The sequence below is a fragment of the Panicum hallii genome, chromosome 3 (assembly GCF_002211085.1).
Source record: "Panicum hallii strain FIL2 chromosome 3, PHallii_v3.1, whole genome shotgun sequence".
Lineage (NCBI taxonomy): Eukaryota > Viridiplantae > Streptophyta > Magnoliopsida > Poales > Poaceae > Panicum > Panicum hallii.
Window position 1 is genome coordinate 54,024,437 of NC_038044.1, and position 25,389 is coordinate 54,049,825.

General features: G+C 44.5%; 2 protein-coding genes and 1 long non-coding RNA gene across 4 annotated transcripts; 1 reads left to right on the forward strand and 2 right to left on the reverse strand.

The window, feature by feature from the left end:
• Positions 1–2,265: 2,265 nt before the first annotated feature.
• On the reverse strand, positions 2,266–6,009 carry LOC112888180 (L-type lectin-domain containing receptor kinase IX.1-like). Of its 2 annotated transcripts, none has more exons than XM_025954540.1 (3): positions 5,119–6,009; positions 4,431–4,926; positions 2,266–4,348 (listed from the first exon to the last, which is right to left on the reverse strand). In XM_025954540.1, exons 1-3 carry the CDS (start codon positions 5,945–5,947, stop codon positions 3,655–3,657), a joined length of 2,019 nt encoding a protein of 672 aa, XP_025810325.1. In that variant the 5' UTR covers positions 5,948–6,009; the 3' UTR covers positions 2,266–3,654. The 2 variants fall into 2 exon arrangements, with proteins under 2 accessions (XP_025810325.1, XP_025810324.1); XM_025954539.1 differs by having other exon boundaries at positions 4,431–4,965.
• A 5,172-nt stretch (positions 6,010–11,181) lies between these two features.
• LOC112885486 lies at positions 11,182–14,580 on the forward strand. The gene is made up of 3 exons (XM_025951098.1): positions 11,182–13,547; positions 13,627–13,714; positions 13,804–14,580. Exons 1-3 carry the CDS (start codon positions 11,182–11,184, stop codon positions 14,578–14,580), a joined length of 3,231 nt encoding a protein of 1,076 aa, XP_025806883.1.
• A 7,756-nt stretch (positions 14,581–22,336) lies between these two features.
• On the reverse strand, positions 22,337–23,755 carry LOC112887630. Its single transcript, XR_003227601.1, has 5 exons — positions 23,304–23,755; positions 23,091–23,160; positions 22,871–22,975; positions 22,655–22,742; positions 22,337–22,576 (listed from the first exon to the last, which is right to left on the reverse strand). It is a non-coding gene; the product is annotated as an uncharacterized LOC112887630 (long non-coding RNA).
• Between the last annotated feature and the right edge of the window lie 1,634 nt (positions 23,756–25,389).

Sequence of the window (25,389 nt, forward strand, 5' to 3'; positions counted from 1 at the left end):
TTTAGGGTATTTTTTGGAGAAGTTATGTGTTTAACCATTTTTCAGGGAATTCATTCCGAAAAAAGAGATTTTTGAATTTCTGAACCAATTTGCCCATCTTAACCATCAAATCTTTACCGTCATATATTGCACGCCATAATTCTTTGGATACTTTATTTAAAAGCTTGAGGATTTAGATTCAAGGCTCGGAGGCTGCAGGGGCACGTGTCATCAGCAACTTATTTTTCAAATCTTTTGAAAGATAAGGACAGAAGACTCCAAACTAAATTGACCCTCGGCCTGATTCTACGAGTCAACCTAAGGCTCGGGGGCTACTACATATAGAATACGAGTTTAATCGCACACCATATAAAAGAAGACTTGACAACTACTGAGGGTATGAGCACCTCACAGTCTCGATATAGCCAAGGAAGTACTTGAAAGACACCTTCAAGATGGAGTTCGGGAGAACTCGAAGACACCTTCAGAAGTACTCGAAAGCTTGCATTACTCGACTACAAAGAGCTCGCAGACTTGTCATACCCGGGCTCACGGAACTGTGCACATGGCGTACATCTTACAGGATAAGAGGTGGGACATGCCCACGCCCTACACCAGTTATAACTACTCGTACCGAAGTAGAACTACTCGAGCAGTAGTACAACTAGTTGGAACAGAAGGAAACTACCCGAGAAGTACTCGGGTAGGACTCCTGTGCTCGTATCCGGCTATAACTTCCATGTAACCCTATCCCCCAAACTATATAAGGGCGGGCAGGGACCCCCTCCAAACAGAAGATTACTCCGATCAACACCTAAGGCAATACAAACCACACAGAACGTAGGATATTATGCTCTCGGCGGCCCGAACCTATCTAAACTTTTTATTCCTTGACCTTCGAGTTCCTGATCTTGGCGACACCCTACTTACAAACTCACCACCTCGGGGGTATCCTTCAATGGGCGTGGCGGTAAAACACCGACAGCTTGTGGTGGTGGTTGGTTATCTAAGATATTTTTTCTTTTTTATTTTACTATTTTCAATTTTTTATTTTCTAGAAATTAATTTGTAAGGGCAAGTATTGCCATGACCCTCCTCTCTAAATACCATTTCTAGGAGCGGGTGACGGCATGACCCGCCCCTGGAAATGCATTTACAGGGTGGGCACGTTACTCGCTCTTGCAAATAGCTATTTGTAACTACGAAAAATAGGAGCGGGTACTGCACCCGCCTCTATAAATTCTATTTTACCCGCCCTTGGGAATGTTTTATGTGGTAGTATCTCCTTTATCACAGAGGAAGTTTTGGAATTTGTGAGGTTCTCCTTTACTAAATTTCATGTTCGAGTTGAAGAAATATATGCAAATAGAATTCAGATAATGGAAGATAAAAAAAAGGAAATGAGCCAGCTACGCTACTTCAAACACCATGAGATTGCATTACTGGTGACGTGCAGCTATACGGCTCGGCTCTCTGGCCTGGCTGTGAACGCGCGCATTCCTAGCGATTGTTTCCATAGTGGTGGTGTTCGGATGTGTGGGCTGTTCCCTCGGGCGGTGCCAACAACGCCGTGGTCATCACAATGTGTTGTGCTGCTGCGCTGCTGGTGGTGCACAGCAATCTAGCTTACTTGTAGTGTGTTTTGCTGTTAGGCAGCATTATCTTCCCTGGTCTGGGCACTCTTCCTATTGTAGCGTCCTAAGACATTGCTTGTCAAAATAGATTACTATTTTGCCGATGGCTTCCAAGGGACTGCCAAGAGCTTTACCATAAATTCTAAACATATTCGTGACTTCTTCACTTGCGATCTTCCACGGACAAGAAGGCCTTCTATCAGTGATTTCGACGCCACAGCCTATTATTAACGTTCCCTAAGTTCATGCAGATTTTTTTAGTATGATATCAATTGCTTGGTGAAAACAGTGTTGTTATTAGTAACGGTACTATCTTATCTCAAATAAAACAGTGATGTTATTAATTAGTAACGGTACTGTCTTATCTCAAATAAAACAGTGATGTTATTAGTAACGGTACTATCTTTCATCGCACTCACCACAGGTTATCTCCCACCTATACCATGGACTATAGTTTGGTTACATCCAATTGATTCAATCACTTAAAATGTACCTTTAGTTACGGTGTAGAAACGGATCATATACGAACGGATACTGCCCATATTTGTTTCCATATTTTCCTTGGGTTTCGGAGTCAGACAGATATAGTTGTGAATACAGATATGAATACTGATTGTCTCAGTTATGAATAAAAACATGTGTGCCGAATACAGGACAAATAAAATGCGGATAATATTGTTCACAAATATTTCTTGGATATCCCATGTGTTGTGATCATTCGACCACGACCACTCCACGAGTTCAAATTCTATCGACACACACAAAAGTTACCAAGCCATACTAGCATCTAAGGCCAACGGCAATGTCTTTTGGGCACTCGATTACACAACAGTCTAACAAATTACATGCAGAAACTAGTTGGCTAGGCAATTATTAAATGTGTAGGACTCTTGGACACTCGATTATTACACATTTCTTATACAATATAAGGTTTTACATAGATAAAGAATAGTTAGCATATATACCATCAATTTCAGAGCAGCCCAGCTAGCGGCTCAACTTTTTCAATCAAATCAGTGCACAATAGTTAAGCACAATTAAATTTGAAGAAAAAGGTATTTAGATCCTTGATTATTATGCCGAGCCTTACTATCAATTAACTCCCGGAATCCCTGAGTTGATACTCCATCTGTTCCAAATTATAGATTATTTTGGCAAATCTAGATACATAGATTTTGCTAGGCATATCTAGATATATGCATTGTGTCCACATGCATAGCAAACTTTATGTATCTTAATTTGTCAAAACGAACTACAATTTGAAATGAAGAGAGTAATTCTTATGCTTTGTTTCCAAGATCACTTGTCGTTGCTCAACATTGCAGGAACTTGATGGCTATTCTCTCTCGGAACTTTATAATGAACCTTCCTACTTATGTTATGCAGTACAATAGTGCTATGAGTAATTTTGCGACTACCTGTCCCACATATAGTGCTTCAATCTTCCCCATAAATCTTCGGTAGAAAGTAGCAAACTAAATGCTTTAGGCCAACTCTAATGGCCAGTTTCGTGTCGATATTTTCAAGAATTCCATGTCAACAAATAACAATGTATTGATGTTGAAACACCCCCCTAAAATGCATAGTTTCAATTTTGGTATATATTTCATATGTGCATGTTGCATTTAATTATAAGACACATTCTAATAACATGGAAACAATAGTGAATACAGGGGCGGACCCAGGGCCCGACAACCCTAGGCACCAGCCTAGGCTCTCTGTCCGCTAACTCCATTAACTTCTTCAATATCTAATCGTTAGATAACACCATATGTAGAGATGTAGAGTGGGGGCGCCTAGGCTCATCGAAGTTGCTGGGTCCGCCACTGAGTGAATATATGGAGTTTCATATAGATAAAACTACTTCTATTGATCTCTGCTTTTCATGTGTAATCATATCATCCAAATTGCTTATGTGTCACCATATTAAATAATAACGAAACTCCTATTGGGAGTGGTCTTACATGCTGCTAATAATCCTGGAGTTACCAAAGTAATACCCTAAATATTTAGTTAGCTTTGTTCAATATCGGTGGATTTGTCATCTCGGCAAGGAAGATGTCTTGGTCGTGATGCTTGAATGTTTGGTGCCTGCGCTGCCACTACTGCAGCCCGTCGTGGCCCTAGATTCGCGCTGTAGGTGATGCATCGGAGGCATGAATGTCGCCACCGGCATGTTGGTGGGGAGGCTCGGCAGGGGTGCCTCCATCCGGAGCACGCCAATCACTTGCCTGATGGATGGCCTCAGGGTGCGGTCGGGATGCGCGCACCAGAGAGCCATGATCATAACACGCTCCATCTCATCACCATCAAATTCACCATTCAACCGTGCATCGGCGGCGTCGATGATCCTTCCACGACCATAACATTCCCATACCCACTGCACCAGGTGCATGGTGGTGTATTCTCCGTTGTCTTGTACTACAACGATCGGCTGTCGGCCGCAACAAATCTCAAGGAGGACGACACCAAAGCTATAGACATCGGATGTGGTGCTGGCACTACCACTTAGCATGCATTCTGGGTCCATGTACCCCATAGTGCCGGCAAGGGCAGTTGTGTGAGATTGTCGTTCGTGGTCAACCATCCTCGCGAGCCCGAAATCGCCAAGCTTGGCGTTGAAGGAGGCGTCAAGCAAGATATTGCTCGGTTTGATGTCACGGTGCAAAACGCACTGCTCCCAATCCTGGTGCAGGTACACAAGTGCGGATCCGATTCCAAGCACGATGTCATGCCTAAAGGAATAACGCAATAAATATGAGCCTTTAATTAATAAATTTAACAAAGTAAGCGGGAGATACTGCTAGTATGTGGTACCTGAGTTGCCACGATAACACATTGTTCTGGCTATGAATATGAGAGTTAAGACTTCCATTGGGCATGAGCTCATAGACAAGCAAGAGCTCACCGCCACCATGACACCAGCCTATAAGCTGCACCAGATTGCGATGCCTCAGACGGCTTATGATCTTCACCTCAGAAATGTACTCCTTTCTCCCCTGCCGGGAGCTCTTGGATACTCTTTTTATGGCAACCGGAAGGTCCATATCTTTTAAGTATCCTTTATACACCGACCCGAAACCGCCTTCTCCAAGCTTCTCCTTATCGGAGAAGAAGCCGGCTGCGGTAGCCAGCTCCCTATATCGGAATCGTCTCGGTCCTGTTTCTTTCTCGAACGTGTTATCTTCCAGAGGATCATCGTCAGACACATCTACTTCTCGCTCTCTTGCCTTTATGCTGCGGTGACGGAACAAGATGCAAACCAAGGTGCCGGTGGAGATGATGAAAGCTATAGAACCACCTGTCACGCCGGCTATTATCCCCAACGTCAGTCTGGTGCGAGGCGATGGATCTTTCTCATGGAACAAGTCGGTACCACAATTTTTATTATTAGCCATTTCATCACGTAGGATTATCAGTATACTACAGATATTAACGTGCAACTATAATAAAGTGACTACAAGAAAATCGGTTGCATTAGTTTGAGATAGTTGCAAACACTTACATGGTGGTTGTGCAATCGTCGACGGCGCCATGGGTCGAATGATGCTATCGAAGTCTTCCCCAATCTTGTACGCCACGTTACAGCTGTAGCCCTTGACGGCGTAGTTGATCTTGACCGAGAGTGAGCTGCTTAACAGCTCCTCGACGAAGTAGGTGAGGCACCTGCTGCACTCGCTGGCGTTAAGGTCCCTGGTGCACTGTGCCAGCCCGTAAATCACCTGCGAGATGCCTTTCGATCCCTTGGACACCTGGCTCCCTTTCGCCAGCCGTAGCTCGGAGACGGCAGCCTCCGCCGCTAGCCGGGGCATCAGACTCCACAGCGTGGCGTTCACGCCGGCCACGTTGGTGACGGAGTTACTAATATCCGAGAAGTGGAACGCTGATATCACATCGGCGACGGAGAAGAACGACTCGTTGGAGTACCGGAGCACGCACGCGTCTTCGCGGGCCTTCATCTCCCGGCTGAATGGGCAAATCAGCTCTCCAGTGGTCGCCGCTTGGAGGCAGTTCTGGCACTGGGTCCAGTTAAGGTCGGCGTAGCACATAGTGAGACCAAACACAGCATCGGGCGCCTCACCGGCAACACCGTAATTGAAGCCGGCGCGGTTGGCGATGGCACCCGACTGGAGGTCCTCCAAGAGTTTGCCGAGGTTCACCTGGTACGGGCTCTTAAGGGTGTAGTTTCCCGTAGTAGAGCAGTAATATGGTCCAACGGGCATGAAGGCTCCCGGTAACATCGACAGTGCAGTGGCAGAGAAATTACCGTCGTCACCGGCCTCGGCAAATGAGGAGACGATGGCGAGCAGGATGAGGAAATGCAGCGGTGCCATGGTTAGTAGGGAAGGAGCAGTAGATTGCGCAGGTGCTGAGGCAGCGCCCTTAGATACGTGTCTTCGCATCTCTTCGTCAGTTCGGATAATTTCTCGGGTATGATATTTTTGTGGACGTCGAAAAATGAAGACAAATGTCTTGACTTCCAAGTCCGCGCGTTCCGACAAGTTTGAGCTGTCCAACTTTGGGTACTTCTGCCCTAGGCCAATGAAAAATTACGAATTTTGCTCGTGTGAGAAATTTACAGTTTTTGAAGGAACAACGACGGAATCTTCTGAGAGCGGCAGCACAGACCAAGCACAGTCTAGGTCGACGCTATCGTCAACCAGGAGTTGCTTCGAGTCCTCCGTAATTCGCATTAATGATATGCGGTTTTGTAGGAAAGGTAAATTTTGAATTCATTTCATTGAAGGGAGACAAGCATTTTTTTTCTCTTTATATATTTTATTATTATTTGTTATGGTCCGGGTCCTGGCAGCCATAATTATAATGTTATCGCTCAAGGATATAATTATAAGGTTAGTTGAAACTTATCTCAGTAATAAAAAGTTTTTTAGTGAAAAGCAGCGCCGAGGACAGCGGCGGACGGGTATTTTTCTGTGCTGGTGAAAAGCAGTCTTCTACTCCTCCTGTTTCAAATTATAAATTATTTTGATATTTCTAGATGTATATATTTTTACTATTTATCTTGGAGATTTATCTTGTAGAAATAGAAGGCACTAGTAGGATAACGGTGGGAGCGCCGTCATCCAAAGAGAAGTTGTCGATCAAACATGAATAATGGTGGAAACGCTGTCGTCCAAAACTCGGCCCGAGTAACCATGCTCGTGTGCTCCTCAACTTCTTGAGATTAAGATTAATGTTTCATTAACTTCCTTCTACTCTCCCAGATCAAAACCAGATTAATGTTGGGCGCCTCACCTGAAGTACTGATGCCGAAGCCGCGGTTGGCGATGGCTCCGGAAGGGAGATTGTGCATGACCGAGGCAAGGTTCACCTGGTACGGGCTGGCGTTGGCGAAGTTGTCCGTGGTTGAGCACTTGGGCGCAAGAGGCGTGTAGGGCTGGCTAGCAGCTATTTGTGATTATGCCTAATTATTACAACGGCCAGACGCTCCACATCAGTAAACGGCAATTACCATCCTATTTGTGATTTATTCACGCGTCAGCTCCCTGTTATTGCTTACGGGAAATATCCTGCTCTGGAAAGCTTGATACCTCCGATTGACGACTTCCTTCTCCGACTTGTATACTGCTCCATGTTCTACTAAAACAGATTAGCAATTGTAGTTTACACAAACTTGCAAAATGAGCGGGTGGTTCCAGAGAACAAAGACACGACAAGTACTATCAGCGTCTTCCGTTTGGGCTAGCTGCTCTCTCACAACTGAGCCCTCACCCAGCAAATGCAATGCATTTTTCTTATTTTCTGCCCTGTATGTGTTCTTTGGCATGTAACATCAAAGCTAGCTGTGCAGGTAATGACATTCATTTCATTGATAGCCAATCTTTAGCAGGCTTAAAAGGCCCTGACCACGTTTTGATCAGGGACACAAGAAACCCAACGGCTTAATTAGTTCCATGCCCATCCATGCTATAAGGTGCAGACGCTTCTCACGTTATGGCCAGTCTACCCAAACCCAATCCGATCTAGAGGCACCACTGGGTCAGTTATAAAGGCCACGTACAGCCAGCTGCCACCTGTCTCTGAAGGTAATCCACATCATCACTGATGACAAAAGCACGGTGTCAGCAACCAACCGTGACATGACGACTCTACAAGACTACATCGTCAGTTTGATGATAATAATCAATTGCAATTGATCCTACCGGATTCATGGACACTGACGTATCAGCAAACTACTGCAGACGAGGTTATGGCGTGACATCGGTCTGTACGACTACTGGGCCCACTTGCGAACCATCAATGTGGACAAGCATGCATCTTTTGTTCGGTCTGACAGCCATTCTGCCACGTCAAAGGACTATTTTCTTAATCCACGCCAAGAGCCAAAACCATATATACCTAAAACGTACTTTAGGCCGCCCCTTTGATACGGCTCTAGCTCCGGCTCCTCACGCGGCTCCGCGCTGGAGGAGTCCCGGGATTTCCGCTGAGAGGAGCTAGGGGAAGTAGGAGGAGCAGAAAAACTACTCCCCACGGCTCCTTCGTCATTCCCCACCGTGCTTTACCAACTTACCCCTGAACCGGCGGTAGCGTTAGGTTTCACGATCTCTTGCACGACCAAGGTAGAGGTGAGCTGACCGCTGCCGGCGGGCGGAGTAGGCGCATGAGGCGGCGCTGCGCACGAAGCAGCACTGTAGTCGGCGGTGTCACGTTGGGAAGTAGGGCCGCCGCCGCCAACATGGTGCTCCCCTCCACCAGTTTCCACCGCAGACGAGCTCCTCATATCCTAGGCCACCGTTTCCGCCTTTTCCTGATCCTCTGCTCACTCTCGCTCTGCCGCCGGACGGAGATCCAGGTGCTCGGCCATGGCTGGCCAAAAAATAAAACCAGCGCTATCTATAATTTCTATTACATAAAAAGTAATATTAGGGCATATGGGATATTTGACCCTACATCCATTTACCATCAAATAGAAGAAACTGTTTCGCCAAAATATTTGCTAATAAACGAGAAGCCGAAACTGGAGTCGGAGCTATTTTTAGGAGCCAGAGACCTCCTAAAGAAACCCTTAATGAGGAGATTAATAGGGCTACAGAAATGAAATCTCAATCGTGCTGCCTGAACATGTAGTGCATGCGCTGCCGCTGCTCAGCACGGCCCCACACATTCAGGCTGGAAGCGAATGCTAGTAAATGACAAGTAAGATAAGCTACTACTCCCCAACCCATCATAAGAATCAAAACAACAATGCTAGTAAATAAATACACTTTTAGAAACTAAAGAGAGAAAGACATACAACTTTCACCAGACAAACTATTTTTATCCAAAAACTGATTAGTCCTAATCTTTAGTTCAATCCAGACTATAGACGACTCAGCCTTAAGATCTGATAATCATTAGTTTAATGCCATTATCTACTACACAACCTATCCAACAATTATGAAACATCACCATTATATGGAACATCGTGTCTTCCACAACTTTTATATATCAATGGAGTAGTTCTTGTAACAAAGCGAAAGCCTAGCTAGTTGTTGGTAACAATATCCCACTTGTATATCAGGAAGGACTGTACATACATGCCTACCCACCGTGCATCGCAAACAAACAAATGCCAAGACAAATCAAGGTTCCTACCTATTATGTCTTTCGCACATATGTAATCATAAACTAATGTTCTCTGGCTCGTATTTTATTTTTCACTATATCGAAACAAGTATGTCTATTCATAAGTAGTTGCTTAATGCTTATTAGTGGTATTCCCTTAAATTTGGGAGCAACTAAGAAGTATTGGAAAATTCAAATGTCCTAGCAAGGTTGAGCTAGTTCTTCTTGTGAGTTCAATTCAGTTTGCACTACAAGAAACTATTTATTCTATGACGAAATTTAACGAAATTTTTATGATGTTTTTAGAGATCGTCACGGATTTGCAATTATGGGTACAAAGCGCAAAATACCGTGACAGTTTATCGATTTCGTCATGAACCGGCCCAAAACCTGTGACGAAGTAGCAAATTCGTCGCGATTTATAAATATATTATTTTGAACTGAAAATATGGGAAAAACAGAAGAAAAGAAAAAAAGAAAAAAAAAGGTGCTCTCCACGGTCTCAAACATGAACCTCGAGCTACACACAAGTGCAGGTCTTTCCACTGCGCCACGGAATAATTTGTAACCAAATCTGATTTTATTTATTTTACGTCTTTTTTCTTTTGCTCGCCACGTCACCCGGCCTCCCGCCCGCGGCGCCAGTTTTCCACGTCATCTGGCCGCCCGCCGCCCGGTCACCCGGCCTCCCACCCGCGGCGCCAGTTTATCTGGCAAAAAAACGTGCGGACGAAGGGCTCGAACTGTGACCTCATGGATGGTAAGTTTGCGCCTTACCATTGAGCTAACCGACTGGTTTTGTTTAGTATTGAAAGATTGTTCTTTATATCATAAGAGATCTCGTTAGTACATCACGATTCAGACTCGAGAAATCGATTGGATCCATCCACGTCTCGTTGGTTCATCCCGACAGCCCCTCCCTGCAGCGCCGCCACGACTAGCGAGCCCCTGCATCTTGGCGTCCACGGCGGCGGCGGCGGGGAGCTAGGCTGGCGACTAGGCGCTGCCTTTGGGCGGACGTGAGGAGCACGTCCCCGAGCACGGCCTCAGGGACGGCGCCTCCACGGCCCCCTCCCTGCAGCGCCGCCATCAACGGCTCCCCCTCCATCTTGGCGTCCACGGCGGCAGCGGCGGGGAGCAAGGCCGGCGACTAGGCGAGGCCGGTGGCCGCGCGGAGCACGTCCCCGAGCACGGCCTCAGGGGGACGGCGCCTCCACGGCCCCTCCCTGCAGCGCCGCCATCGACGGCCCCCCCTGACCACTTGGTGTGTCCATGTATGAATCCCGTCGCTTTTACCAATAGGTACATGCATGTAGTAGTGTCCGGTGTCGATATGATTGCTGCTAATGACTCTGGCTTAGTTGCCCTGTTTTTGTCTTGAGAGAGAGAGAGAGAGATGGTGCAGCAAGCAGATAATGACAGCGATGTTGATTAGTAGCAGTAAAGAACTAGTAAGCAAGCTCGCTCGCTGGGGGCGCTGATGATCTAGCTAGAGTGGGAGGGTGGCCTGATTTGTTTAACTGGTAGCATTACATATTGTTGATGGTATTGCTAAAAATATCATTGGCGTCAGCATCTCATGACGGAAGGTTTGAAGCAGTGATAGCACGGTCGGCGCCCGCCATTGCCGCCTCATCCCGCACGGCCGTGGTAGCACGACATTATTGCCATCACAGGCTTGTGACCATCTCCAGCTCAACACCGGCAGTCAGTCAGCAAGGTATGTCTCTGTAATCTTCTTTCTTTACCGTGTTGAGTGTAGTTTTCTAATTGGTGCAAACTTATTCATGTTGGTTCTGCAATACTTGAATAGATGGATCGATCTTGGGTGCATAGCAAATTGTTTTCCCCTGAGCACATTGATGGTGTGAAAGGATTTATGAGCTTGATTCATGGAAAATTCGGTGAAAAGGTTGACATTCTATGCCCATGTGGTAGATGCCTTAATCAGAAGTATCTATGTCAGTCTTTGGTAAAGAAGCACATATTGATGAATGGAATGGACAGTAGTTATACTCGATGGATTCATCATGGAGAGAAATTGGATGTAGAGGTTATTGATGATCCTATTGATGTGCATGACAGAGATATGACAGAGGATGACAACTATGGTGTTGATCCTCTAGAAGCAGTTTTAGTAGACCTAAACACTGCAGAAGAACAAACAAGACATGGTGGAGAAAATCAGGAAGCTGACGCAGAACCTCATGAACAAGTTTCATTTTTCAAAATAGCCATGAGAGAGGCAAAGCGTCAACTTTATCCTGGTTGTACAAAATTTTCAAGGTTCTCCTTTGTGGTAAAGCTGCTTCATATGAAGTCACTGTACAGGATAAGCAATTCTGCTTTTTCTGCAGTATTGAAGCTATTGGCTGAAGCATTTCCAGAATTCAATACACTCCCAAAATCATATAATGAAGCAAAGAGTCTTCTAAAGGAATTAGGTCTGGGATATGAATCAATACATGTTTGCTACAATAATTGTGCTCTATTCAGAAAGAAATATGCACATCTTGACAACTGCCCTGTTTGTGGTCTTTCAAGGTGGAAAGATCAAGAAAGGAAGAAGATACCACAGAAAGTGTTGCGGCATTTTCCATTGGCACCTAGGCTAAAAAGGATGTTTGCAACCAAAGAAGCATCAGAAGAAGCACAATGGCACATGTTAAAGAGGCAGCCTAGTGAGAAGGAAATGAGCCACCCAGCTGACGGCGAGGCATGGCAACATTTCGATCGAGTATATCCAGATTTTGCAAAAGATGCAAGAAACCTTAGACTTGGACTTGCTACTGATGGGTTCAATCCTTTTTCTGAACAGAACTCAAGATACAGCATGTGGCCTATACTGGTGGTGCCATACAACCTTCCACCCTGGCTGTGCATGCAGGAGTCAAACTTCATGATGGCTTTGCTTATTCCAGGACCTAAATCACCTGGGAAGGACTTTGATATATTTTTGGAGCCTCTTATAGAAGATTTACTTGATCTTTGGAAGGGTGTGCCTGCTTATGATGCTAATACTCGCAAAATATTTCGTCTTCGTGCTGCAGTTATGTGGTGCATCCATGACTACCCAGCTTTGAGTACTCTTTCAGGGCGTACTACAAAAGGCTATTTTGCATGTACTCATTGTGACAAGCATCCTCTTTCATACAGCCTAAGGAGCAAAATTGGGTATATTGGGCACTATCGATTCCTTCCAAAAGGCTGTCGTTTGCGGAGAAATAATGAGTTTGTTGGACTTCATGGAACCAGTGAGCAACCAACTCAATTCACTATAGAAGAGCTGTTGGCTGAACTAGAGAAAGTTAAACATGTTAGACCTGGGAAGCAACAAGAATGTGGGAAGAGGAAGCATTCTGACGTGGAAGGTGGAAGCAACAAGAATGTGCGGCGAATTTGGAGCCGGATGGTTAGTTTATGGAAGTTACCATATTGGAAAGATTTGAAGCTGAGACATAATCTTGATGTCATGCATATTGAGAAAAACATACTTGAGGCCCTCATTGGGACAATTCTGAACATAGCTGGGAAGACAAAGGATACAGCTAAAGCTAGGCTTGATCTAAAAGACTTGGGAATTAAAGAGGAGCTGCAATTTACAGAGGATGGTGAGATGCCTGTTGCTCGATATGCCTTGTCCAAAGATCAAAAGGAGGCCTTTTGTAAATTTTTACAAGAGGTGAAGTTTCCAGATGGCTTTGCTTCCAACATCTCAAGATGTATCAATGCTGATGGAACCAAGGTACAAGGGCTAAAAACACATGATTGTCACATTCTTTTGCAAAGAATCTTCCCAGCTGCCATGAGAGGAGTTTTGGACAAGGACATATATGAGGCAATAGCAGAGTTAGGGAGGTTTTTTAGGCAACTATGCAGCAGAACACTTAACAAGGATGTATTGGCTGAAATGAAGAAAGAAATCCCTATTATTCTAGTGAAGCTTGAGAAAATTTTCCCCCCTGCTTTCTTTGATGTCATGATGCACCTTGCTGTTCATTTACCTGATGAGGCATTACTCCGAGGTCCTGTGCAATATGGTTGGATGTACCCAATTGAAAGGCGGTTGTACACTTTGAAGCGCTATGTGAGGAATAGGGCACGGCCAGAAGGTTCAATTGCCGAGGCATATATTGCTGACGAATGCCTGATATTTTGCTCCAAATACATGGATGATGTTGAAACAAGATTTAATCGGAATCCAAGAAATCAAGGTTTTTCTAATGAACAGGCATATGGTGTCGACGTTTTTGGCCATGGAGTTCATTTTACTTCTGCATCTAAACTGCAATATGATGAAAATGGCTTTGACCAAATGGTGTGGTATGTGCTTAACAACTGTACACAAGTTGAGAAATATGTGAAGTAAGTTGCAATTACTGTTTTCTTCCTTTTTTTGCCACCTTTGTGTTGCAGATATGCTAACTTCTTCTTCTTTTTGCAGAATGTTCAGAGATGAATTAGAGAGTGAAGGGGTGCCTAACATTGAAAGACTGATTCGGCAAAGATTTCAGACTTGGTTGAGGAAACATGTTAGTTTACAGATTCTCATTTGCACAGATTCTTCTTTCTCTTTCTTTTCTATACAGATTCTCATGTGTGTGTGTGTTGCATGTGCCAGATCATGAGGTTGCGGGAGACTCATCCAGAAGAGGTGGATGAGGATATCTTTTCCTTGGCATGTGGTCCTGATTTTAGAGTCAAGAAATACACCTCATGCATAGTTAATGGTGTGAGGTTTAACACTGTTGACCGTGACAAGAATAAGAAAACCCAGAATAGTGGAGTAATGACAGAAGGTACACACAATGGTCAGTTCATTGATTTTTATGGAACCTTGAAAGAGATAATTCAGTTAGGATATAATTCTGAGGATAGGACAGTAGTTTTGTTTAAATGTGATTGGTTTAAACTTGATGGGAAGAAAACTGATGTTCAATATGATGGCTTCTTCAAGAGCATCAATGTTGGAAGTCTATGGTATAAGGATGATTCTTTAATCTTGGCCACTCAGGCTAGGAAGGTCTTCTATTTGCCAGACACAAAGTTGGGTAAAGGTTGGCAAGTTGTCCAGACATATGACCATAGGCATCTTTACAATGTAAGGGAAACCGAGTCTGCACAATATAGTGCTCCTGCATATCAAGAGGATGAATGCTGTGATGGGGACGGAAGGTTTGAAGCAGTGATAGACGTGGCATATGATATTCCTATGAATAGAATTGATCAACAAGGCCCTATTTTTGATGCTGCTGAAATTGCTCGGTTGGTTAAAGAATGCCACAATGAAGGGCATCAGACTCATGTCGAAGAGGAAGAAGATGATGACACACTTTTGGAGTATTGTAGCGATGATGAAGGAGGTGCTACACTTGATGTTGACAGTGATGATGAATAGCTGTGATGGTGAAACCCTTTGTATACTTCTGTTTGTGGAATGGCATTGTATCTTTTTTTATTTCAATGGCTATGGTTTAGTAACAAGACCCATGTATTATTCTAAATGACACTGTATCCTTTTTTTATTTGAAACATTATGGTTCAATTCCAATGGCTATGGTGCTACACTTGATGTTGACAGTGATGATGAATAGCCGTGATGGTGAAACCCTTTGTATAATTCTGTTTGTGGAATGGCATTGTATCTTTCTTTATTTCAATGCCTATGGTTTAGTAACAAGAACCATGTATTATTCTAAATGACACTGTATCCTTTTTTTATTTCAAACATTATGGTTCAATTTCAATGGCTATGGTGCAGTTCCAATAGCTAGTGGTGAATTTATGAATAGCTTGCTGCTGATGGCTTGGGACCGCCACAACAAAAAGTACATTGGGACCGCCACAATCAAACATACGAGGGTCAGTGGTGGTGCTATTTCTTTAGACGGTGAAGGTCGCGGTTCTCAACTTGTTTTTATATAACTTCTTTTCCTGCAGCGTAAGAGAAATGACGAACCATATTTTTCTATAACAATTGGTCATCTAACTTCATATTTTGTAATGGTATGGTAAACATAAGGTTCTATCCAAGCTTGAGTTCCATATGAGTTCGAAAATGTAATGCGCTGCTTAAATCTCAAAGTTGGACTAGAGTTATTAGAAACTATGTGAGATATGTGTTCATTTGTGAACAATGTGTACTAGAACTATATCAAAATACTTTAAATTTATTGTAGGGTAGTTTATGAAACATACGAGGCACATAATATTTTTTTGAACTTTTTTGAATCTATTTGGAGATACACATAGTTCAATATGGAATTACTTTGCATAAAGACTAGAAATTCAATTAAATGATAGAAAACAGTACAGATACTAATAAATTCTACGAAATCGTACCTGTCAATTTATATGTTGTCCATTACATGAGAAAAATGTAATCATGTATTTAAGATAGTTTATTTTACGAATTACTTCAAAAAAATGCTTTAATTTCTTAATTACAAATTTTTTTTTTTGCCTCAGCAGCGCTCTCCTTTGCTTTCCAGCGGAGGGAGCGCGGCAAGCAGCGTCCTCCTTTCGGTGCAGCGGCGGCAGCCCGAAAAATTTCATAGTGCATTGACGCTACTACCCATCTCCATCCAAAGCAATTACCAGATTTCAGAGTACCATCTCCCAAATACGTAAGGGTATCTTCGTAATCCTTCTGCCCTGGCTCCGAAATGTCTAGGTCAGCCGCCTCCCCATCTGCATCTCCCACAACATCCCTCCAGGACCGACCGCCGCCGCCACCATCTCCTCTACCTCCCCCGACCGGCGCCCCACCGTCTCCTCCACCATCGACCGCCGCCGCCACCATCTCCTCCACCTCCGCCGGCCGCTGCGCCTCCATCTCCTCGACCACCGACTGCCGCAGCACCATATCCTCCACCTCGGCTGCCACCATCTCCTCCACCTCCGTCGGCCGACGCGCCCCCATCTCCTCCAGGACCGACCGCCGCCGCACCATCTCCTCTACCTCCCCCGACCGCCGCCCCACCATCTCCTCTACCTCCCCCGACCGGCGCCCCACCGTCTCCTCCACCATCGACCGCCGCCGCACCATCTCTTCCACCTCCGCCGGCCGCTGCGCCTCCATCTCCTCCAGGACCGACCGCCGCCGCCACCATCTCCTCTACCTCCCCGGCCACCGCCCCACCATCTCCTCCACCTCCTCTGCGCCCCCATCTCCTCCTCCGTTGTGGCCTCACCACATCAGCCACGACTCCTCCATCAGCCATCGACGCTTCAATGCCGATGTAACTGCTTCAAGTACCACCTCTGCCACCACACCGTCGCAGCCCCTAACCACTTCGCATGATGCCGACGAAGTGTGGACAAAAGAAAGCACAAGGACCCGGTATGTGCCCATGTTCGCAAGGAGTTGAATCCTCCTGTTTTATCTCAGGTTGCAGGTTACCTTTCTAGGTAGCCCTTTTGTAGTTGGTTAAGTAGAAGCTGGGAGCCCTTGCTGCTTCTTTTGGGTGACATGTAACTCGCTGTTAGTTGGTGAAGTTTAACTCGTGCTGACTCTCCTAGATGCTATAATTTCGTTACTCAATTACTAATGAAATTGGGGCATAGCCTAGGTTGTTAGTCCTGTGTACCGCCCTCCAATAGTTAGGGCTATGGTTTGTTTATGTTCTTTTCGAGGGTGGTTATTTTTCGCAAAACCACCCACTGGACATGTTTGTTAAAAGAGCTCGCTACAATTGTAGAGTTATCCTCTGCTATGGTTCTGTAGTTCTAGGCTACATGCATACAATTGTAACTCACTGTTTGTTTTATCTCATCCTAGAACCGCTGCATCCGTATGAAGAGTTGCGCCTCAAACAATGCATGGCAAACAGTGCAAGGCTACGGCAACTTGGTCTTCCTGATTTCATCCCCAATGGTTTGAGAATAGCTGCCAATTCTAAAGACAATAACAAGACAAATGAGAGAAATAGAGAAGATGCTGACTATGATCCTTTGCACGATGATACCGATGAACAAGATTTGTGTGATGATGACATTGCTAAGGTGATGATTCTTGCATCTTGTTAGGGCTTGTATTGGTATCTTTTTGGTAATGCAATATAATTATCTGGAAACTGTATTGAAAATCCGTGCTTCCATTTATACTAGGGCTCTAAGGGGAAGACCAGCAAGAAAACTAAGAAACAAACCTCAGATGCACCACCTATGGGAGTCAAGTTTCGCTCTCGTAAGAGGGTTTATGCAGCACTTACTACAGGTCCATGGTCAAACAGAAGCATTTCCCAGCCTGGTCCAAGTCTTGCACCAAGTGACATCCATGTGCCACCTCCATCACACCCTGCTATCAGCCAAGCTGTTGGACCTGCTGATCAAGGCTAGTTCTACTACCATGTTTCTCATTCTATGAACATTGATGTCCGGATGGATGCACTCTTAATTCCTGCTATTTTGTAGATGATGGACCCGATGCCATGCTGCAAGCTAATGGTCACAACAACTTTGCCAACACAGGTGATCGTTTCTTACTATCATTCAAATAACTTTGGTTGCATGATGAATGTTTACTTACTGCCTCCCATTTATAGATGGTTTTGACTTGCATGATGGAGCTGATGTCGGCGCGCAACCTGTTGGTGTCAACCAGATGACCAATGAAGGTGTTTGTTTGTTCATTTATTTGCCATATGGGATATTGCATTAGTACTTTGGTTGCTGTATGCTAATTGCATTTTCAATGACTATTTACAACCAGGAGGAGAGGTGCCATGGAACCGAGGAACTAATATGGGACATGGCCTCAACAGGCTTAACCGATCTCATCGGGCCAAGCTGCCAATTGTCATACCGGAAGGGCAAATCAGGCCCCTGGTACCTCTTATTGCTGCAAAGTATGCAACTGAAATCAACATTGCAGTCAGGAACCATATGCCTGTGCTCACGCACTGGAAGGAGTACAAGGGACGTGCTGAGATTGAGGAATTTTTGGGAATACTTCGTGTAAGTACATTCTCCAAGGCCTTTCCCCTATTTAGATGCAATAATCCCTATTATTTGGTCAAGTGTAGTATGTGTAACTCTGGTAGTATTTTTTTAGTTTTATAATCTACAAGCACCCCTCATTAAAAATGTCTTGATTTGCTCCTTGCATGGTAGTTTCCTACAGGATCTGGTCACAAATGTCTTGAAAGCTATTCATTTTATCACATATTATATTTCTTATATGTTCTTCCATCTGAATAGGCAAAGTTCAACATTGACACAAATGATGCTGTGGTTAAGAATGGTTGCCTTGAAATGATGAGGAATGCAGTTCGCAACCAGCGACATAGGCTCAAGAAAGAATTTTTTGATACTTTTCCATTGCATTTGGTTCCAAAGACTTCTCCTGTGAAATCAACAAGTGATAAGGAATGGCTTGACCTTGTGGAAATGTGGAAGACTCCCAAAAAAATGGTATTTCTCCATATAACCCAACACTTCTCATGAACATGATACTTTGGCTACTTGTCTAACATGTATTCGTATATGATGTAGATGATTTGTCAAAAGAACAAAGACAACCGAGGGAATGTTTTGTTACATCAAACAACTGGCTCCTGTAGCTACGCGGTATTTGTTGAAAATTTGGTAAGTTAGCCACGTCGATGTGCCTTTCATTTCTTATCCCGATGTCTTCTATATAGATATCCATTTGCTGGTAGTAAGTAGATATCCATTTTGTTCAAGTGAACTTGTTGTTCTGTCATATTTAGCAAATAATGTTTCTGGTTCCATAAGTTGCCAAGATCAGTTTGTATAACGCCCACTATGTTGTACGGTCGTGTGGGTTGGTTATAAACTGCTGGAGTTATCTCGGGTTTCCTCTCATGTGTGTCAGTATCTGCAATATGACAATTTTATTCATTAATTATGCTTGGGGGTAGATTTTGGAGATTGCTACTTCAGTAAAATGGCTGCCATAGTACTTGTTTATGATTTATTTGTTCGAGTTCATGTCTTATATGCATTTTATGAATACTGCCACTAGGTTACTGTGCCTGGTAGCAACCGTGAACCATTGTGATAGTTTGTGTGACATTAAAATTGCTGTAAATAGTTTCTATCTAGTTTACATAGCAATCTGAAAATGTCCAATGTTTATGGTGTTTCTTAAATTTTTTCCTACTATCAAGTGTTGCGACCGATTAAGTAATCTTAATCCATATAAACATTTCCTTTAGGAGGATGAGAACGAGGATGAGAATACAGAACTTAATGCGTTTAATTTGTTCAAAATGTGCCACTTCAGCAAGAAAAAGGATGGCTACACACCTGCTGTCCAATCAGCTATTGTAAGTCTGCTCTCTAATGGTGCTTTTTTTAGTTGGATATTTTAGACTGCCCCATGATCCTAAACAATGTTTGCTGCTTGCTTGCTAGACTCAAATGGAAACCCAACTGGCTGCACAACCAACACAAGGTGAACAACCCAAGTCTGCGGTTCAGGTTGTAGCTAATGTGCTTGAGCGCAACAACAAGAAGAGTGCCTTCCTTCAGAATGTTGGGATGCAGACTAAGCGACCAAGGATGAGTGCACAACTAGAAGCGGAGAAGAGGGAGAATGCTGAGCTTCGGTTGATTGTCAGCAACCAGCGCGAACAAATGGAAGGCTTGTCAAAGCAAGTGCAGGAAACTGAACTGACAAGGATAAGGGACAAAGAGGAGATGAGCAAGAAGCAAGCTGAGTTGGAGGCAAAACTTGAGCTTGTTCTGGGTCAACATGGACCACGCTAATAGATATGATGGTATGTTAGATGTTGGTAAAACCAATCTTTTCATGTTGCACCTTATCTGTTATTTTGGTGCTGGAGTGAGGCACTGATAGTGGCATAATTTGTTTCTGGTATTTGGTTTTTGGTGTTGCAGGTCCTGTTGGTGTTCTACAACTTTTGTTGCCTTTGCTTCTGGAATCAAACAGCAAGTTGTTTTAGGTGCTTGGATTTTTTGGTGCTGCAGGTCCTGCTGGTTGGGGGGGGGACCTAAACCTATAAGCTAGCTGGTTGTTGACTAGTTCTGGTTGTTGGTGCTTGAAGTTTAACTGGTAGCTCGCATTTTGGGTTCTGCTAGAATGCTGTGTGATTCTTGAACCTGGACAAGCTGGTAGCTTGGTTCTGCTACACAAACTTTTGTTGCTTGCTGTGTAACTATTGTTTGATTCTGGAAGCAGAGATAAACTCCTTTGAATCTGAGATTGTATCTGCTATTAGGTTGAAAAGCATTCTGATTGTATCTGTTATATATTGAATCTGAGATTGTATGAGAAATTAGATTAAATTTGGTGGGCTCAAATTTTAATAGGCCTGTTTAGTGGGCTTTGATCTGATAGCGGGTCAACAAAATGGCCCACTTCTGAAATGGGCTGGTTGTAAAAAAAATAGTAGGCTGTTGTTAAAAATTAATGGGCCGCTGTTAAATAATTAATGGGCCGCAAATTAAATAATTATTGGGCTGCTGTTAAAAAATTAATGGGCCGTCATACGTGACGTCAGGTGCCACGTCATCATCCACGTCAGCAGCCACGTTATTGCACATGTGTCAGCGACCACGTCACCTGTCATATTGGGCGCCACGTCGCAATCATCTGTGACGTTTAATTTCGTCACGAATGGTGGGCCTAGGCTGGACTGCACGGGCCCAAAAAGGTTTCATGACGGTTAAAAAACGTCATAGATTGTCCTCATCCGTGATGATTTCGAAGAAAACGTCGGCAGATTTAATCTGTGACGCTCAATAGATGACGGTGAGTAAAATTGTCACAGACAAATTTTTATGACAAAATTTCAATGATCTATGATGAAATTATTTCGTCATAGAATAAATAGATTCTTGTAGTGGTGGCTGGAACTTTAGAAGCAGGATAGCCACCTAAGAGTCTTTTTTTTGCGTTTTTCTGTTGCTCCCTAGCTCAGACCAGCTAAGTTCTTTTGGATCTGTTTCTAAGCTATGCTGTGACGTGCTGTGTTCACTCTTGTTGGCTGTAGTCATTCGCACATGAATGATCAAGGCCGGAAGTTTCCATATTCTAAAAAAAAATCATCCCAGGGCTCAAAGCCAGAAGGTGCCGTTTCCTGCTAGCAAATAGCGCAGTCTATAACACTCCCTTGCCGTCGTACGACTGCTCCAAGAAAACGGCCGCCGTGTGCCTGGCGCCTGGCAGCCCCGGGCCGACGTGCTGCGACGGGCAGTGCGTGGACACGGTGGCCAGCGTGGATCACCGCGGAGGCTGCAACAAGGTCTGCAAGCATGGTCGCATTTGCTGCGGCGGGCGCTGCGTCTATACGCTCGCCGACATGGACAACTGCGGCAAGTGCTTCAACCAGTGCAACAACAAGTGCACCTACGGCTTCTGCGACCATGCACAGTGAACTTTATTAAGATCTATACAAGTACGAAAAGCAATTAAACTAATTGTATCTGAGGAGACTCTAAACTCTGTTGACTTGAAAACGACAATGATTGGTGTCTGTAAAGAGCCACGAAATCTGTAGAAACCTTTTTCAATTTGTGCATGTATCGGACGTATCAACCGGCATGGATGTACCGCTGCTGGCTCGTATCAGCATTGGTGTAAAGCTGCCATTTCATACCAGCATATTTGGAAATTTATAAATTTTCATATGTATTTTGGTTTAAAAAAGAACTCAATGAGAGTTAAAACATTAGAATTGGCAACCTTTTCCTTTGAAGACTTGAATTCATTAGATGCCAAACAATCGTGAATAAATGATCAAAAGGAAAAATATACTATTAGAATAACAAGTGCTAGTTGAGAGATGGTAAGCACCATATAAGAAAAGCATCATAGGAGATGCAGATTAACTCAAATAGGAGATGCATTTTTTTACATCTTCAAATTTACATCTCTGATGTGAAGTCATAGGGGACGTGGTTTTTCCACGTCTCCTATGTGAGAGGCTATTGGAGACGCGTTTTACAAACCCGCGTCTCCAATGACGTTCACATAGGAGGCACGTGTTACAAACCCGCGTCTCCAATAACCTCCACATAGGAGACGCCGGTTGTTAACCTGCATCTCCTATGACTTCACATAGGAGACGCGGGTTGCTAACTAGTGTCTCCTATGATAAATTAAGAAAAAAAAAGAAAAAGGAGGATAGAATATACCCTTATATACATCATATATATACACATATTTTATCCATTCTTTACATCACAAATATTCTTTACATCACAAATTCACATGCTTTATCCACTATATACATTACAAATGCAGTCCTAATCTATTAAACCAATACAGCAAGTGATTTGGGGAGATTCCTGATGTCCCATACTTTGCATGTCTTGTCTTGGTTTCCAGTGGCGAATGTTCGGCCATCTGGGTTCCATGCTGATGCGAAGGAGTAATCCAAATGGCCGTGGAGATTATGAAGCGTCTGGGAGAAACAAACAAACATAAGTTTGTGTGTATTATGGATTTTATATTTGAAGTCAGTAGATTGCATTCTTCTTACTTTTCCTGAATTAACATCCAACCAGAAGTCCATCAGGATTGTCCCCCACAATCACAGCAAGTTTGCCATCAGGACTCAGTGATGTATGCTGCAGATATTAAACACGGGGCAGAATAAGATAATAGTTCTCCAACGTCATAGAAAATGAAAATCCAACAAATGTGCAACATAGTCAACACTAAAATAGACAATCAAAGAATTAGGTGAAGGCTTTACATTCACAGGCCAAGCAAATAGGAAGTTATTGCAGATCGAAACTTTTCCATGTCAAAGTCTCTAACTCCACAATCATTGTTTGAGGCCAAGAAGTGTAGAGAACCACTACAATGAAGAAGGCAAGATACATGATTAGATTGACATTCACAAAAAAGAAAATGTTGGTCGTCTAGTCCACTATTAAAAATGTACCAAGCTGAATATAGACAAATCTTCCTACTTTGATTTGCAGTCTGATGTTACAAGTTACCACAGCTGGTCAGCTCCAAATTAAAAATTTACATACGTACCTGGCAGTAATATGATTCATCAGTAATGAAAAAATTCAGTGCTGGAACCATATCATTCACCAGAAAATTTATCAGCAATGTAATCCACTATACCATTCATCAGAAATAATTTTTTCCCGTATAAATAGAACCATATTGCTTACCCGTTCTACTAATCAAGATGTCGCCTGCTCCACTGGAGCCGCCACTGCCATCACTAACAAGTATCTCCTTTGAGTAGGGCGTAATTGTGGAGAGGGAATTTCAAAGGAAGATAGAACCAATACGTCACCGAGTATAAGCATAGTCAAAGTGAATGTTCAAATACCTGGCTGAGGCAATCTGTCGAGCACTTGGTGATGGTGAAGAACTCCTGCACAAGGCACGTCGGGGTCAGTGTCAGAGCAGGCCAAGCAGCGTGTCGGGGCAGCAAGCCGGCGGGGCGAGGCGGCCGCACATCAGTGTGCCAGCGCGGTTGGGCCACAGCGGCGTGTCGGGAAAGACGGCCAGCAGCACGGGTCGGCCGCGCGTCCAGGAGGCGGCACGTCAGGACAGCAGGCCGGCGGCGCGGCGTGTTGGTGGGCTCCTGCTCGCCCTCCGCTGCAGGAGTCGCCAAGCCCTACTGTTGGGCCACGGCTCGTCCGCCCGCGCGTGGAGCTCCTGCAGCTGGCCGCCCGTCTCCATCCGCGGCGTGCGGGCACGCCGGCCAGCGAGGAGTCGATGGAGTTTGGTTTAAAGCTTTTTCGAGCCAAGCGAGGGGCACGGATTTCAAGGCTACTAGGAAGTAGAGTGTCTTGGTGGAGTTGGATCTACCAGATACCTCGATGGCGATAGAGTAGCAACGAATCCACTAGTGCAGGTCTTGTTTACCATTGTATATGGGGATGCCGATTGGTTTGAAGTCCTTAGGGTAGGACCGGTCGGTGATGTTGGAGGTGAACGCAGGAAATCAGTCACTATCGTCGGCATCGTGATATCTGTCAGGTCGGTCCCTTCTCCTTGCCTTAAAGATGCCTCACGACCGTCGTTGATCTTCTACTTTAGATTAATCGTAGGAGCGTTCTGGAGGCTAGCCTCAGGTGGAGCTTCGCCTTGAGTCCTTGGATCATGCTGGCCGCAGGGTGGACGCATCAGTTGTTGCACCTCTTGTTCAATGTTGCCATACGCGGACTGCTGGCCCTGGTGATTTCCATGGCCGACTGGATTGTCCTGGTTGCGCTGGCGATTGTTGTTCCCCTGATATCCGAAACCTCCTTCAGGGGTGCGACTAACCTGCGCAGAGTCACCATGGCGCTCGGGTCTCAAGAGCGTGTTCCGAGTTGAGGACATTGGGTGTTGCCCATCGAGTTACAAAAGCGCGCGCTGTCGGTATTTTACCGGCTGCCCACCGAGGGATATGCCCAAGGTGGTAAGCTTTAGGTGAGGAGACGCCGAGATCAGAAATTCGAAGGTGCAAGGAACACAAAACTTAGACAGGTTCGGGCCGCGAGGTGCGTAATACCCTACGTCCTGTATGGTGGTTTGTATTGCCTTGGGTATAGAATGATCTGATGATCTTCTTTTGAGAGGGTCCCTGTCCCCCCTTATATATCCAGGAGGCCAGGGTTACAAGAATCCTAACCGATACTAGCCAAGGAATCGTACTAGAACATATCTCGAGTAGATTCCCTCTGTACCGACTAGTTTTATCTCCTACTCATACGGGATAAATAAGAGATAAACGAGATGAATAAGAGATAAGACGGACATAAGGGCTGTTTGGAGTGCCGTCTAACCCGCCACGGCGCGCCACACTTTTTCTGCCGCAGGTGTGGCGGCCGTTTTGAGCGCCACAAGTTAGGCACGCTGTGGCGGGTTAGGCGGCACTCCAAACAGCCCTTTAATCTCTTAAACCTGTTTAAACTACCTTATGTACACAGTCCCGTGGCCCCCGGTCTGACAAGCCCCCGAGCTCTTCGTAGCTGAGTACTGCAGCCTTATCGAATACTTTTCGAAGTAGTCTTCGACTTCTTTGAAGCTCCATCTTGAAGTCCTTCTTCAAGTACTCACTTGGCTGCATCGAAGCTATGAGGTGCTTATACCCCGAATTATATTTTTAATATGGTGTGCGATTGAAAAATCGCACTCCATATGGAGTAGCCCCCGAGCCTTAAGTTGAATCAGAGAATCAAGCTGAGGGTCGCATTAGGCTTGAATCTTCCTTACTTACTTTTTCAAATAAATTCAAAAAAATAAGTAGTCGATGCCACG